This window comes from Phasianus colchicus, chromosome 28 (genome assembly GCF_987193195.1).
Source record: "Phasianus colchicus chromosome 28, bPhaCol1.hap1.1, whole genome shotgun sequence".
Classification (NCBI taxonomy): domain Eukaryota; kingdom Metazoa; phylum Chordata; class Aves; order Galliformes; family Phasianidae; genus Phasianus; species Phasianus colchicus.
Window position 1 is genome coordinate 4,395,903 of NC_143463.1, and position 17,075 is coordinate 4,412,977.

Below are 17,075 nucleotides of genomic sequence, written 5' to 3' on the forward strand. Positions count from 1 at the left end.
AGCAGCCCAGGCTGCCCAGAGCCACATCCAGCCTGGCCTTGAATGCCTGCAGGGATGGGGCATCCGCAGCCTCCTTGGGGATAACAGCTCATTTATTAAAGCAGCCCCTTCAAGAAAGTCGTCTAGAATTTATTTAATCAAATAAGGAAGGATTCAACAATCAATAGGAGAGCAGCCTGCTACGCCGAGGAAGGGAAAACTCTTGGCCACGTTTCATTAGCTGCAGTTCCAAAATCAGAGCACACCTAAGCAAGGGACTTTGTTCTGTTACTCCTGAATAATCAACCGTTGGTGGCAGCCACGAAAAGCAAACCTGCACACAGAGGATGGAAAAAGCACGGCCAGCTTCCTCACCACTCCTCCTGGCTGATGGAGACAGGATTCACAGATGAGTTTGTTAACGAAAAAGAGAATCCCTCGCAATTCTTTCTCCTCTGGGCTGTCACAATCAGGAAGAAGTTGCAGCGAGCCAGCTTTTGAAAGCAACTTATTTCCTGCAGTTTCAAGTACCGATCCAACAGCAGCAGAGGATCCAAATGCACAGCTGTTCCTCCCAGGAAGACTGGTAAAGGAAATGAAGTCTGAAGTGCAGAGGAAAGGTATAATCCGCAGTGATAGCAGCTGCTCTGTCTGGGCCACTTGGGACTTAAAATATTCCATCATTATAACACAACATTTTGCAACGGGTTTTTTGAGTTTTAGTATGTTTTTCTTGTCATGAAAGCAAAGATTTTAACACTGGCTGGGAACAGACAAGTGCGGACAAGCGGAGAGAAAGTTTCCCTTGTTGCTGCTGCCAATCTCATTTGGCCTCATGGCTGTTACCGTCCTGGTGCAACAGACACTGCAGAGAAGAGGACTACCAAGCCAAAACAGGAAGCCAAACGTCTACTACAAACTAAGTGAAAATCACCACGAGAAAATCCAGACACATGCTATGAACCGGATCTGAACCCAGGCTTCTAGAACTGCTACATCATTGTTTACTCCTCCATCACTCTAACTGTCATTGAAGTCACTTGCAAGTATTTGTTCCATTATCACACTGACGTTTTGGGACACGAACAACACAAACAGCCCTGCAGGCCAGCCCAAACGTAGCCAATAATACAAATTCAAGCAAAAGATATTGGTTGTTTGTTTTGGGTTTTTTTTTCTGTTGCAATGCACTGGAATTCAGCAGCCACAGGAGCACAAGAGCTGCGTTTCAGCCACACTGCAGTGCTCCAACAAACCCAGCAGAGCAGCCTCAGCACTGCGCTGCCTTTCGGACGGCTGTGCTTCACCAACACACATCCAAGGACTGATGGTTTTCCTTTCATACAGGCTTTAGAAATTAACAACGGGATGTGACATTCGAGCACCAGAACCAAAGGGATTCACAGCACGGGAGGGGAGGCAGAACTCTGCCCCTCCATCTCACAGAGCCCCCAGAAGTGCTCCACATAAATCAAACTGGAAAGCAGAAGCGGATTTCTGCATGAATGAAACCATCCAGTTAGAGGACAGGGGTCAGCAAGCTGGCTAACTTCTGACTTTAAGTACCTGATTAAGCTGAAAGATTTCCTGGTGCACAAGGCTGCGATTCCAGCTGCTTATGGTAAGCACGAGGTCTCTTCCACAGCAGCAGCAGCACGGGTCCCTTCTGCCTGCAGACAAACCTCTGCACACTCAGGCTGTACTGAATGATTCTGTGCTTTGGAAAGGAGAAAGGAGACGAGAAGTTCTTACCCCTACTGTCTGTGACAACGTGAGCTGTTTGGGGATTACCTGAAATCATTTCACTTTTGCAGTTATTGCACCTACAGAGCAAAGAACTGCAGGTAGGACTGTGGTGGTGCACTGGGCACAGCGTGGTGCTGCTGGGGTTCTCCCTTGAATCCAACTCGGGCACAGATCCACACTGCAGAGCACAGAGTGGGGAGAAGGCAGTGCTGCACAGAGCAGAGCCCACGCAGCCCCACGGTGCAAAGCATCACTACTGCACACCAACCTGAAAGAAACTTCTCCCAACTGGTAACCCTAACACCGCATTGCTAAAAGCATTATAATCCAGTTAAATAAATTTCATTCATAAGAGATGAAATATATACTGATCAGCAAAGCTTAAGCAGGGATCGCTTGAGTCCCTGCCAACGAGCAATCGCTGCACTTTTAGCACTCCAAGAGAGCCAATTATTACTCATGAGTTCATGATGTTTTCTTCACCTTCCTGTTGAAGAGATTATTTAAGACCTCAAATCACTTAACTGGATTGTTTTGTCCTGTTATGAGTCATCTACGAATTCCAAGGCACCATTAGATTCTCCTTCACGGGCTGAAACCAACTCCCCAGATTGCCTCAGCTCCACAATTTGGAGGAAACGGGGCTATAAAAATTACACCCATCCCCAGACCCCCATCCCCAGGTGTCTTCTAGAGTTCGTGTGAAAGCGAAAAGATCTCACCTCCTCGTATACAATTACTATTTATAAACCACCCCAAATCCACATTACGCTCCAGGCCAAAAACCCTTCTTCCTGTAAACCCAAAGAGACCAAAACAGAATGCTTCACCGCTGCAGGAAGAAAGAATAGCTGGGGGGAGGGAGGAAGGCAGCATTTAGCACCGAACTCCTGTTTTTATTTGTGATTTCTGTGTTTTCTACCAGCAGAACTTTCTTACACATCAGCTGCATGTAGCTGCCTCCATCAAATGAGTCAGTATAGAGCACTGGGTGTCCTGGGGGCTGTGGGCAAAGAACCCCCACCAGCAAACCCTGCAGAATCTGAGTAATGATAACAATTAAATTTAGCACGCGGGCTGTCACTCCGTGTTTAAGAAACACTTTGCTATTGCTGGGGAACAAAGGTTTACTGTTTGAGACTTCACAGTCACAACCGAGTCGCAAGGAAAAACAGGATACAGCACAACTCACGCCTTAAAATAGTGGCTGTTCCTCAGAGTTCTGCTCTATCACTGGGCAGGGAGCCAAGCTGAGCTACAATATGAACCAAACCTGATTTGCACTGCTTTTAAAAACAAAACCAGATCCCATGGCAGTTCCGAAAGCACCGCCCTTCTGTTCTGAAACGGCAGGAGAACGGCGTGCGCGTCGCCGATGGCTGCGTACAACGCTTCGGAGAGGGCTTCCACGTGAAGCTCATGGATTATCTGATAGCAAATTCCTGGCTTTTATGATATATTTAGGTCCAGCACTACACTCGAGGTCTGACTGTTGTCCCGGTGGCTGTTACTTCCTAGCAGTGTGCTTTAAAGAAAGCACTGCTCAGAGCAGAGCACCGTAAGCACCCGCTGCTTGATGGGCACGACCCTGGAGAAGGAATGTCCACTACAACTAAATCACCCCTAAGCCATTCCCCCTCCTTCTATTGAAATACCTCAGGAAGACGAAATAAAAGCGGAGATGCCCTCATTAAGCAAGATAAAAATAGCTTTTCTGCTCCGTTTTTTATTTTTAGCAAAAGACTGACAATTCAGTTACGTAACCCTACGCGATGGGTAAGTGCTGGACCAGCAGGGAGTGCTGCCACTCGGAAGGGGAGCAGCTCCCAGGAGCACACCCAGCTCCCAGCACAGTGCTGTGCCACAGAGCTGTGCCACCACGGCCTCAGCAGGTGCACAGATGACTCTTCTCCATCTGCAGACCACCACGGCTGCGCAGCGCTGTTACCTGCACCAATCCCTTGTGCTGCTCCCACTGCGTGCAACAGCAAGCCTTCACGCTGCAGCTTCTCGAGATGAAGCTCCAGACCACTCTCAGAGCATTACAATCACCTGGCAGTACAGTCAGTGTTCTTTGAATGCAAAACGCCCCAGCAAAGCGAGGGTTTTGCCGCAGAAGTGAAAAACCGAACGGCAATGAGAAGTCAGTGAGACGTGAGAATGGGAGCGGGGTGGAAATGTGCACAGAATGAGTGCTGCCTTCCTCTCCCTCGTGGAAAAACGCCACGGAGTTGAGGGGAGCGGGGCCTCGTGGAGCTGGGAGTGAGGAGCTGCAAGGAGGACCATGGCTGGGTGCACAGATGGACAAGGCAGAGCCCAGCAGCACCACGCCAGCCACCAGCTGAACGGCTGCCACGAACATGACCTGTACATGTCTGCAAGGAAAGGAAACGGGTGAGAAGTCAACGGGTTCAAAACTCACGGTCTTCCCCTTTCCCACTCGTTTTTCCCAGCCTGCAGGGGACTCAGAGATGGCAGGAAGGCTCTGCACTGCTTCACCTATGGGATGCTGCTCGGCCACGATGCGTCCCAAGAGCAGCACAGCACAACCTGCAGACAGGCAATCAGAGCTGGGGCAGCATCACCTCCCTGCAAAGACACGCGCTGGGGAAACCAACAAGGGCTGCTGTGGCACAAGGGGAATGTGCAGTTCTGAGGAAACCACGTGCAAAACAGGACTACTATCAACGCTCCATTGCAGCGCTATGAAGCAGCAGTGAGATCACAACAGCTCCGGTGCTCTGCAGAGCTCACGCGGCCCAACGGGCACCAAAGGAGAGCTCGACAGAAATCTTATCCCCAGATATCACTTACATGGCACTAATCATCCTATGCAAATCATTTAAAGCTAATCGAAGCAACGTTTTAAACTTTAACTCCCACACGCTATCAGATAGGCAAATCTTAGCTAATGAGTTAATAAATACTTACAGCTTGGCTGCCACCTCGAGTTTACACGAAAGCCTTTGGGACTGCAAGTTTGTATGGGAACACACGTAGTTTGGGCCAATGGGGAAACAAAGGGAAGCAGCACCAAGGCCACAACTCCTTGCTGCCACAAAATGCACACAGCAGCAAGCTGATGTTCACTACCAAAATCTACCTGCTTCCTCAGCCCTGCCAGCAGCCAGACAGCCCAACTCCAAAGGAACGGCTCCACCAGCACGTCCACAGTGACACGGGGAGAAATGCCAGCCATCACACCCAGAAATGCTGTTTTAAAGAAAGCAAAGCTTGTTTCCTTCAGCTGCAGCATCCCTTTGGCTGGGAAGTGCCCCACAGTACTCAGATAGCAGCACACCAGGGAGAGTATTGATGGAATGCACCATTAGGGGCTGATCGATGCTTTTATGGAAATTGACAAAATTCAGCCCAAGAAAACACTCCTCAGCAATTAGAGAGAAAGAAGAGAAAACCAAGACAAATATTACGCCTTTAAACCATCTTGTTTAAATCCCCATTGACCACGCAGGAGAAGATGTCCACTTTTTGCCCAATTAGCATCTCGTTTCTGCTACCACAGAGCGGCCAGAAGAGCCGGGTAATTTCCCGAATTAATGCCAGCACATTATTCAGATTAATCAAGAATCAGCTCCTTACGCTGACAGTTGTCCACAACAGGTTTGGAGCTCTGGAGTTTGCAGCTGTAACTCAAATCATCACCACCCCACAGCGCAATCTGTAAACAAGAGGCCAAAAAGAAATGGGTGCCCACACCTGAGAGCTGCCAGGATCTGAGCTCCGAGCACAGCTCAGCTCTGTGCCAGCAGCTCTGCAATCCACCCCGAGGGAAAAACCCAACAGAGAGGGGAAGGGCTGACAGCTCCAAACTCTGCTCTGACAAAATGAGTAACTTCTAGAAATGCAAATTACTGCAAATATTCCCTGCTGCTGAAGCAAACGCTGAAACGCAGCGCAGTGAGCAGTTCCACGTGTTCATCCACTGAACTGCACACAACACGCTGAAACGCGTCGGGGGTACAATTCCAGTTCATGAGCTGGGGATGCTGGATGGTTGCAGCACAAGGAGATGGCCGTGTGCAGGAGCAGATGCAGTCTGAGAGCAGAAGCACGCGGCTGCAACGCACCTGAGTGATGGAAGCATGAAAAAAAGCCACTGTCTCTTAGAAAAACAACACAAGAAAAACACGAGTGGGCTCCCAGCAGAAAGGCTGCCCTGCTGAGGGAAGGCTGGGCTGTGCAGCACGGCTATCAGCAGCGGCTCGTGCTGTTTACCTTGGACAGCTCAGGCCAAGGAAGGAGGCAGAGCGCTGCACAGGAACAGAGATCCTTTGTGCCCCCGCCGGAGCTCATCTTTACATCTGCACCGATTCTGCCCTGCATTAAGTCTCTCACACTCCCAGCACAGCGTGTGATTGCAGCCCAGCACAGCTCGGTTCGGGGTCAGCAGGTTGCCCTGCTCCAGCAGCCCCCGATGCTCGGAGCCCCCTGATGCACTTCTGAGCCTGGGAACCTGTGAGCCCTGCAGCTGGGAGTAACGGAGCAGAGCACTGGGCAGAGCCACAGCCAAACCAACGCTGCTGCACAAGGGGAGCTCCCCACTGCCTGGAACACAGCGCTCAGAGCTGACAGCACCCAGCCTCTGCTGGAGGGCCGAGTTCTGATTCTGCTGCACTTCTTTCACATCTTTCAGTCACGTCAAAGCACCATCATGCAATTGGAATTTCTTCCGTGTCAAATTATTTAATAAAAGATATCGGGAATCACTGCGACACTGTCACCACCATCAGTGTTTATCATTTTTTAAAGCAGACATTAGCAGTGCCGATTGAAGTAAGCTTTTACACACTGCTTTGCATACTACCTACATCTGATGGACTGCTGCGATGCACAAAGACCTTCTGATCTCTCCTGCAGCAAGCAGAAGTACCGCTCCTGCCTCTGCTTCAGCAGCAAGAAAACAAACGTGGTGCCATTGAGGAACAGTGGCTATCAGGAGAGGTTGTCTTCTGAGCAGAGAGGTTTGCAGCAGCTCACAGATGCTTTCCACACACTGTTGTGTGCATGGAGAGGCCGCAGGCAGTGCTGGAATTCTGCAGCATGTTTCCAAGCATCATTATTCACCTGCTTTCTTTTCCTGCCCGCTTTCACTGCAGCAGCAGCAGCAGCAGCACACCTCCCTGCTGTCTGTGGGGCTGGGAGGTTCGGGGGGCTTCTCTTTAAGGCTGCAAAATCCATGAGAGGGAATTGAAACACAGCCCCAGCCAGAATCCCACAGAACAAAGTGCCTCCCACAATCTATGTGATAAACGAATAAATAAGCGGCCCTGGAAACTCGAGAGCATTTCCAGCTGAAGAACTACCTTTAAAATGCAGGTGACAAGCTTTAAAAACTTAAAATGCTTTAATGTATGGCTCTTCAGGTGAGATTTGGAGAGCTCAGCACTATCTGTGTCATCCTGCATGGCACCGCCTCGTTAACTGCAACTTTAGAAGGCAGCAGCAGCTTTGCGTGAGGGAGCACACAAGAAGCATCCCTGTGCTGTGTTACAACAGGAATCGAGAGCAGGCCCTGGTAAACAACTCAGAAATCAGCACAGTGCTGAAATTTCATGCTTTGCATTTAAAAAAAAAAAAAAAAGGAACAGAATCAGCAGCAGAATACAGGAGTCACACAGAACGAACTCCCCCTCTTCTCACCCACTTAGTTACTATGGGACTCGCAGAAATCTCTGGATTATAAACATGAGGTCCCACTCACAAGACAATTAAGCAGATCCAGTGCTTCTATCAGCCACCCACCTACGAGGCTCTTTGCAAGCTCTGTGGCTGCAGAAAAGCTGGAATTGCACTGGGCAGCTGAAAGACAGCAGTTTGCAGCTCCTGAGCACGGCAGAACCCTTTTGAAACCGCCCTCATTTCATTCTCAAATGAGTTTTATATATATGTACACATATTTACCATCTGAATGGCGAGGGCAACAGACAAGAAAAGGAGTTAATATCACATTCTGTCTTGTCTTGGACAAGGAAGAAGCACAGCAATGCACAAATCTCAGATGGATTCAACAGTTAAATGGGTGGTAGGTTCCCAAGTGAGAAAGCAAGCCCAGAAACAGCACGGGTATGCACAAGAAATGGTGGAACAGTAGTTTTCTGCCTCTGCTGCAACCAGTAACTAACAATAAAGGAGACAAGAGAGTAAACACTGCAAAAAGACAATTACTAATAATGAAAAAGCAACAGAAATTTTGGGCTGCTTCCACACACTGAGTAACGCGTTTTCAAACTGACAGCACAGCACTGCCTGCCAAATGAAAATGAGAGCAAACAGCAAAGTTGTGCTTAACCCCTTTTTGCTTTTATACTGCATTTTAAACACAGATGAAATCATGGAATTCAGAAAAAGTCTACAAAGGAGACATTTTACTCAGCTGTTCGGTCAGCGTTTCCATCACTTCAGTACCCAGAATCCTCAGACAACTCATTCATCTTGGGTCCTTTTCTCAGCACCGGGTTCTTGAAAATGAGAAGGGTTTGCGTTTGCAAATCCTGGATTAGAAGCACTCAGATGTGGGAGAAACCAGATTAGCATTCTGACTTACGGACATCCTTATCCTGCAGGAGGCAAACGCCAAACCTGAGGGTGAAGGGAAGAACCGCTGCGGGCTTCAAGAACTGCAGCAGCAGCCAAGCAACGGCCATCAAAAGGCAAAACCCACAGGAGATGGAGCTGCACCAGAGGTTGAAGGCGCAGAGAACCCCATGATTGCAAACAGCTCCAAACTGCTCTCGCTGCTTTCCCAGCATGACTCCAGCACGGCGCCCTGCACGACGCAGCAGCAGACGTGCAGCGCAGCCCCGGCCTCGCACCTCTGCAGCCACATGCCTTTGTTTTGCCTCTGAGCAGCAGCACCAAGTGAAAGCAAATATTTACCCTGCCCTGACACCCAGCACCGAAAGGAGAGGTTTTACTGCACATCCAACTGCACGTTCTCTCGCTCGGCCACAAACAAGCTCGTAAACGTTCCTTCAGCAGTTGGAAGAGAAACGAAAACGTTGACACAAGCAGGTGAGACCAGAAGAGCTGCGATGCCCGCGGATCTTAACCAGCAAACGCATCTGACGTTTGCCAAAGGCACTTCATTGCGCCGCTCGTTTCCAACCACGGGCTTTGCAGAGGCAGAGCCACGGAGGACCACAAAGCACAGCAATTCGCATCCAGAGGGAGCGGAATCAGAGCCACGCGGCCCGGCAGCTCCCGCCGAGCATCTGCAGGTCTGTGCGCCCGGGGTTCTGGTGAGAGGCGGAGACCCCCCAGCTCCGCGTCTGCCTCAGAAGGAAAACACCCTCTGGAGCGGGGCCTGCCACAATGTGAGGGATGCAGACCCCCGCCAGCCCCTCCCGACGCCGTGCGGGGCTCCCCCTGCCCCTCCCGAGGAGACCCGAAGACCCCCCCCACACACACACACAGAGCGAACCCCGCTCCGGGGCGCACCGGGATTCGAACCCGCGGCGCTCTGGTTCCGCCCGGCGGTGGGGGCGGCGCGCTGCCCCCCGCCCCGAACTGAGAGCATCGCCCTCCCCCACCGCCAGGGGGCGCTGTTCGCCGCCCCGCCCGCGCCGCTGCCCCCAGGGCCGGGGGGCGCCGCCGCCGCCCTTCCTCCTCCTCCTCATCCTCCTCCTCTCCCTCCTCCTCCTCCTCCTCCTCCCGCCCCCCCACCACACCCGCTGCCACCACCGGGGGCGCGCGCCGGGCAGCGGCGGGGGGGCCGCGTGCGATTTGAGGCGCTGCCTCACCCGGTGGGCGCGGGTCAGGCTCAAGTCCTTCATGACCTCCTCGAAGGCCGCCGTCTCCTCCGCCTGCTTCTGGTTGTGCAGCGCGATCTTCTCGCTGAATTTCCGCGGGTTGTTCGAGGCCGCCATCTTCCCCCGTCCGCATCCCCCTCCCCGCGCCGGAGGGGGCGAGGCGCATGCGCCGGGCGGGCCGGGCGGGCGGGCGGAGGGCCTCAAGGCGCATGCGCGGCGGCGGGAGGGGGCGGCGAGGGGGCGGAGGGACGCATGCGCGGAGGCGGCGGCGGCGAGAGCGGGAGGAGGTGTCTGGAGCCGCGCGTGCGCAGTAGAAGGGCTTCCCTCGACGGCGGGGTGAGGAGGGGGCGCGCGGCGCGCATGCGCGCTGAAGCGCTCGGCTGTCGCTCGGTGCTCGGCGCCCTCAGCGTCGTGAGGAGATCGCGCCGTTTTATCTTAAGGAGCGGCTCGCGTTGAGCCGCAGCGGAGTTAAGTGAGGAATAAGTTCTAAAAAGCCGTGCGCAAAAACAAATAAACAAGAAAATCTTATATTTCTGTGCAGTTACAGAGAGGACAGTTGGCCCGCTGTTCCTCCCCTCAGAAAATGGAGGCTGAGGGCTCCCCTCAGCGCCTCACCCGGTCACACGGCCGCCTGCGCTCAGGGACGGCAGCCACGTTAGGATCCTTAGCAGGGCCTGTGGCTGAGAGCTCCCGCTCTGCCGTCGCTGCCTCCTGTTATAGGGTCATAGGATCGTTTGAGTTGGAAGGACGGCCATCGAGTCCGGCTCCCTGCAGTGAACGGGCAGACGCTCATTCCAGCTGGTTCACTCGGAGGAGCGTTTTGCACCGGGGTGAGAGGCACAGCTTGGCCACTTCCGTATGGAGAGGATGGGAGGCCCCAGGGCATAATCTTATGCTTTCAGTTCTTATGTTTTCTGCGTGCCTTCTCCAGAACTATCAAGTCTTGCACAAGTATGTAGCTCTGTACGCAACCCACCTCATCCAGGTCAGGGACAAAGCCCTGAGCCTGTATGTACAGCATGGAGCCCATCAACCCACAGGTAATGAAGACAGCCTAACAGCCCTGTGGGAGTTGCCATAGAGCAGAGCTGCCCTTTCTTTCGCCTGTGCTTAGCAACAGAAGGGCTCCAAACTTCTGCCGCTGAGATTTCACTCCTTTGTCTTGCAGAACTTCAACATTTACAAGCTGTTTGTGGAGATGGTGAATGCACCTGGATGAACTGTGCTGAGGCATACTCCAGCTGGGCTGACCTGCGTGATGTCCTCTTCAGTCTGGTCAGTGTGGGCCACGGCCACCACTACCTGTTAAAGTCTGAACTGCCCACTTCTCATCCTGTCCCTATATTCAGCAGCCCAGGTGAGGGAAGGACCCAGAAAAAGCACAGAACCGCTGAGCCTGGAAACTGTCTTCCCATCTCCCCAGAGCTGCTTCATAGAATCATAGAATCACTGAATGGCCTGGGTTGAAAAGAACCACAATGATCATCTAGTTTCAACCCCCCTGCTATGTGCAGTCTCTAAGGATACTTTGGGCTATTTATGCCTTGCCTGATCACCAACATGAGCCCCCATGTCCCCAGGCTCCTCTGGACCGTTCCTTTGGTTGTGGAGAAGCCCAAGTTATGGGGACCTGCAGGCGTCCAACTGTGAGCTGCCTTGCTGCAGGGAGCTGTAATGGCAGCCAGACCAGTCAGAGGCATCCATTACGCTTTCTGAGGTTCTGCAGCCTCAGGGCTTGGAGTTGCACTTTTGCAGGATAGGATGCACAAAGCAATGCCCAGAGCACCGGGCAGAGGCGATGCTGCTGGCGCTGTGTGGGTTCTGGTCTGTGGGGTTCCAGTGTGTGGGCCCACAGGTGAAGCAGCTGCCGCAGCTGCGTTACTCCAACCTGCACAGAACTGAGCCATCCTCCCATGTAGGCACTGCCAGTTCCCCCATCACACCCAGCATCACCTTTTGCTTCTTGGTGAGCCCGAGTGCAGCAGCACCAGGCTGATGTCCTCCTGGAGGTGTGGATGAGCTGACAGACACAGCCCTGCTGGCTGTGGGCTGCAGGTTTCCAAACACCGGCTGAGGCTGCTGAGCCATTGATTCCAGCTGTGTTAACATCGGATTGGTGCAAAGCACTGCGATATGTGAGACGCACCATTAGGCAGTAATAAATCCTGACAGCGCTGCTTCCTCACACCCACACGCTGCCCTTTATGCTTTCTTTTTTATGAAGCATCAGAGATAAAAGCGGGTGCTCCCCTGCTCTGGAGCATCACCTCAACCCTAAGCAGTGCTTCCTCCTGTAACCCAATCCTGTAAGGGTTGGGAAATCAGAGCGAAGAAATCAGACACTGCTCTCACTTCCACTATCGATCACCTCCGCGGCCCCGTTTCAGTCTGCTTATCAGCCACTGATAAGCACTTCCTGCCCACGTAAAAATAGATTGTAATTATCCACCGCTGCAAGGCTGCAGGAGATAGATGGATGAAACTCAGCTCAGCAACCGTCAGGTGAGCGTTAGCAATAAAGTCATGTCCTACTCTAGATTCTAGTTGCCGGCTTGGACTCAAAGTTTATCATGTGAGAAGAAAGAGCTTTGTGGAGAAGGGAGCTGGGGCTTAGAAGACCATCCAGGCCATTTCCTTGCAGGATCAGCCATGTCATTCCTGACAGATGTTAGCCTAACCTGTTCCTGTATTTCTGACCAGGCATAAACAGCCAGCACTCACTTTCAGATAAATACCCTCTGGATGTGTACATGAACAGCACATGACCTGCAAAATTGGTCTGTCACACTAAAAGCATATAAACCTCAAGATTTAACACTAAGATACCCATTATCCACATTGTTTTTGCTTGAGAAGTGAGATAACGATAAGTAATCTGTTAAATTGCACTGGATTTAATACTATAGGTGGTAATAACAAGCATCTACAGACCCAGCTGTCACTCTGCCTTTTGCAGTGCCAAAAGATTAAGTGCCTCAGATGAAACTTGATAAATTTTTCCCTCTTGGATCTCACAAGATTGAAGAGAGTGAAATCTCCCCTCTGACGGCTCTCCAGCTCTGGGTTTGTGGGGAAGGAACACAGATGGCCAGGCAGGAGGGGGGGGGGTCGACTTCCTCTCTTTGGAAGACTCCCTTCTCTTATTGTTTTGCCTGTGCAGCTTTATCAGATTGAATTCCATTGTGCAATCTGGGCCCTGCTTCTGATCTTAATGTCTCTGATTTTAAAACAGTTTGCGTAACTAACTTCTCTTTAATACAACACTTGTGTTTGCTGAGCTGCTTCTGGAATTTCTCACCCACTCACAGCTCCTCATTTTGGGGTGTGGGTGGATCTGAATGGCTGCTAAGTGCATGACCTAGCAGACAATGTAAATCTTGACTGCATTAAGACATTGGCAAGGAGACATTTTAGATTGGTGCCAGGTTTCCTTCTTCCTCCACTGAAGGAGATATGCCATGTCTTTGACAAAATGATGAGCTCATACCATAAGTATTATTTATGTCTCCCGCCGTCTTCACCTTGAGCACATATGGGGCCATGTGAGAACAACTTGATCTCACTAGAAAGCTGTGATGGGTTCCCCTGAGACAGCAGTTCTATCTCTCCCAGCCTTCCAGACGTGTTATGAAAAAGTTTCTTGTAAATGAGAATCAGAGCTTTGCTCTGAAGCAAACAAAGAGTCATTGGAGGACTGGGGTGTTGTGTTCACATCTGCTTTTGTTGCAAACAACTCCTTACTGAGCAAGCTGCAGCTTCTTAAAGCAGATGCAGCCGAGGGCGAGCGGGTTGCAGGGAGGAGGTTTTGTTTACTTATCACTTGTTTGGTATCCTCTAGATCCTTCGGAATTGCTCTGGCAGATGAGATCCAGCTACTTCCGTATTCTCCCTTAGAGGCTCCAGAGGAAGGTGTGAGGTTGAGCAGCTTACACAACAGCACAGCAGTGTGAGCTGTGCCTTGATCGACAAGTAAGCTAACCTTATTTTTTTCCTTTTGCTTACAGACACAAAGATTTTGATCTCTCGCACTTCCTACTTAATGTTCCCGTTGACTGACGTTCCCATTATCCCCAAAGAATCTCCTGTGAACTCCATAGAGTCCGTAGTTTCAATGTTATTTTGAACTAAGCTCCAACTTGTGCTTTCAGTGGGAGAACACTTTCTTGTTTCACCCAGCATTTCTCCTGTTTCTTTAATGTAAGAGATCCTCGCTTCCAGAGGGCAGCACCTAAATTAGCACCTCAAATCTGATAAGCAGCCCAAGCAAACCAAACTGCTTTCACATGGGATGCTTGGCTCTGCTCTCCTGCAAGGAGTTTGGGGAGATCCTTGCTCTGAACACCAGTATTCCCTGATGATGCCATCACCATCCTTCCAGCTTAGTTTCTTCACCATTCCCTGTAAATTCTAAAATTACAGAAAGAAAGCAAACACTGGCTGCTGAAAGATATTCTCATTTCTACAAGCCTTATCTTCTGGTGCTCTATAATACCTTGGCAACCCCACAGAGGATTCTGGTCCAGTTATTTTTCCCAGAATCAAGGCCTGGCTTCATGCCACGCTGAAGCAAGAAGTATTCCCATGATACTAAGGTGATACGAGCTGATAAAGCAGCAGCCACTTTTCGTCCTTCCAAAGATAACCCTTGAATAGGAGGCAAAGCTTTCGATGCGGGTACACTCACAGTCAGCACTCAAAGGTGAGGCACCCTTAAGATTTATGCACTTCATTGAAACAAACAGGAAACTGGGAAATACTTTTTAACCACTGAGAGATTACACCATTGCAAATCAGACGGGTAGATCTCTCTGTTGCTACCTTTAAGCAGAAATATACCACAGCAAAAATACAATACTATTAACCATTTATTTCATTTGTGGCTAATAGGCTTCACATAGTTAACTACCTGCCTACTCCTCTGGTTTATAACCCTGTGTAAAACCAGCCCCTGCTATTTCCAGGCCTTAGCATATATCTTTGCCTGTAAGTTAAAGGCTCATCTTATGCTTTTTTATGCTGAAGATATTAAAAAGGGTGAGGGAAAATCTGTTTGCAGACACTGATAATGTTTGCCCGAAAACTCGATGACCAGTGAGACAAACACACCAGTCAAATTCAGGCACCTCTTGAGTTTCAATTGTTTCAGTAGAGCAGGAGTGCCACGCAAAGTCCATTCCTCAGCAGGTGAGGAAGCAGCCCCCACAGTCCCGTTTTGCTGGCTCCTGTGACTGATTTTATACTCTTTGCCCTACACGAGAGCAACACAGATTGCTCTATGAGGACTGCTTTCCCAGGAGAGCATTTCTAAGAAGTCCCTTTCGCCTCTCAGATGGGAGCAGGGAGTCATTCACTCCAACTCTAATTGCTGCTCTGCAAAATCCCCAAAAGGAATGTAACAACTTGTTTCTCACTGTGAAAATGGGCGGTTCTCCAGTGCAAGCTTTAAGCCTTTGGCTGAATACCTGCCGAACATCTGGCCTGGGATCAAGGTTTGCTGTTATGGTCGTCCATGCCCTGCTACAATGGGTGGACACACTGCTAGATCAATACTATCAACAGAAGCAGTGCAGATAGAATCCCTTCCTTCCTCCTCTTACCCCACAGCAGCTGCAGCCTGAAAGAACACACCAGTCTATCAGAAAGACTCAGATACCACAAGAAAAAGCCTCAAGCACAGCACGGCCCCATAGAAAGCAGAGAAAGGCTGCAGCAAGCAGCATGGGACATGTGCCCCAGAATGCACAGCTCATGAGTGAGCATATATGTGTGCATGGGGAGCATCTCTACTCCCCTGAACCCTAAATTGAACCTTTTTTACCTAGTATATGCTTTGATTTTCTTCCTAAGAAATAGCAAGCACATATATTTGGCATAAGAAAGCTTTCATCATGCGAGATCCCCAAAGCATGCAAAATTAAGGTCCAGACATGCTAACTGCACCACAGGGCAAATTTCTCTTTTCCAAACCTCAGCAAAATTCATACATTCCTTCTAAATCCAGTTGTGAACCGCTGTCCTGAAGGCACTAATACTGAATGCAGGTATTGATAGTGCCAAGCAGTAAATCTGCACCCATAAGGGGCACATAGTTCAACCAGAGCCCACAGCAAGGGGAAAATAACCAGCCAACCAAAGGAAAAAGGATGCACCTAGAGCAAACGATTGCAAACCTTATAGGGAGACACAGATTAGCAGTCTGATTAGAACCACCAGATAGCCACATGTAAAATAGGGCTTTTAGTGCATTTTCAAAGCATTGTGACCGGAAGACATAGATCAAAAATGTTACATCCATCTAAAGGGATGAATTCTGCTCTAGGCACTCCAGTGTTAATGTACTGCAACTCCAGTGACTTCAAAGGGATTGCTGCAGATATAAAGCAGTGTAGCCAGAAGCACTGGCTGGTAGCCTGCATAAACAAGCAAAAAAGATTTTCATTTTTTAAGAAGCCATAAAAAATAGTTCGAGCTAATTACGTGACAGGGGCCTGGGTGTGAAATAGCAACTGCAGAGCCTCAGGGATCAAGACAGGAACCTTTGATTTGCTCTCTTCAGCTTATAAAGTCTTCTGAATACTTTTGCTCTAACAGCTTTTCTTCTTTCCATTGCAAGCTGCACACACTACTCTGATGCTGCTCTCTGGAGGCCCCACCATTGCTCTGTACTAAATCTCAATTCTTTCTCTTACAATCTGAGGCTGATTTCAGGTTGCAGAGCTAAACCAGCAGCTGTCTCCAAGCAGAAAGTCCATTTCGTGTTCACCTGATGGAGCAGCAGCGTTAGAGCAGCTGAAATCACGACCACCCCATGAGCAAAGTTTCAAACTCCTCTCCAAAACTCCCTGAAGTTGAAATATTAATCTGGAAAGCACTGAATGCGTGTTTCTGAAGCTCAGTTATTAGCTTGGAACGAGAAACAAAAGTTCTGCAGCCTGTGGGCTGACGCTGTGCCTACTCAGTATTAAAATGCAGAGCAGAATCTAAGCTGTCTCTGCAGAAAAATAACTTTAGGAAAGAAATATCTGGTTACGTATATGCTCCCAGGTGAAATGTAAGATAAGTGAGCCCTCCTAGGAAGGCACTGCTAGCAGCTCTGCTCCCTCACACGCCTGACATGCCGACACACCCAGGCTAGACAGTAAATTTATTCAACCACATTCATTTCTCCTGGTCCTTAAGTCACAAGTGGTGAAATCTCATTCATTTATGCAAGCAACTGGAAGATTTATTGTAAATAAAAGTTCTGCACATTACACAACTGGCTCAAAATCATAATTAGAGTTGCACTGGGAAACATGTTTTATTTATTCTGACAGTAGTCTGGCTTCAATAATCATAGTATGATAAATGCTCCTGAAGTTTGCAGAGTTTCAGCAACTACAGAGCTTATCACAGACGTGGAAGTGAAAACATCTGAATAGGTTTGATGTGGCTTACAAGAGGTCCTGAGCAGTTCTGTTGCATAGCATCATTTTACATCAGCACCAGGCTACCAAGAGCTGGTGGGAGTGTTCTCCTTCACTGTAAATCAAAGAAATGAGATGTTCTGCTGCTTCTAAACTTCCCAGACCTCCTCCCAAA

General features: G+C 49.8%; 1 protein-coding gene and 1 long non-coding RNA gene across 6 annotated transcripts in view; one reads left to right on the forward strand and one right to left on the reverse strand.

The window, feature by feature from the left end:
* Window positions 1-9,668, reverse strand: part of CRTC1 (CREB regulated transcription coactivator 1) — a 40,003-nt gene extending 30,335 nt beyond the window's left edge. For 2 of the 3 annotated variants that reach the window (XM_031604069.2, XM_090125975.1), the window contains exon 1: window positions 9,486-9,667. In XM_031604069.2, coding sequence (XP_031459929.1) covers window positions 9,486-9,611 — 126 coding nt within the window. In that variant the 5' untranslated portion in view covers window positions 9,612-9,667. Of the gene's footprint in view, window positions 1-9,485 lie in introns of all 3 variants that reach the window. The other variant, XM_031604068.2, reaches the window with a different exon arrangement.
* A 145-nt stretch (window positions 9,669-9,813) lies between these two features.
* LOC149914733 (uncharacterized) lies at window positions 9,814-16,972 on the forward strand. Of its 3 annotated transcripts, XR_016460254.1 has the most exons (4): window positions 9,814-10,534; window positions 10,663-11,996; window positions 13,333-13,463; window positions 16,192-16,972. It is a non-coding gene; the product is annotated as an uncharacterized LOC149914733 (long non-coding RNA). The 3 variants fall into 3 exon arrangements; XR_016460252.1 differs by having other exon boundaries at window positions 9,814-11,996; XR_016460253.1 differs by having other exon boundaries at window positions 9,814-10,769.
* Window positions 16,973-17,075: the final 103 nt, after the last annotated feature.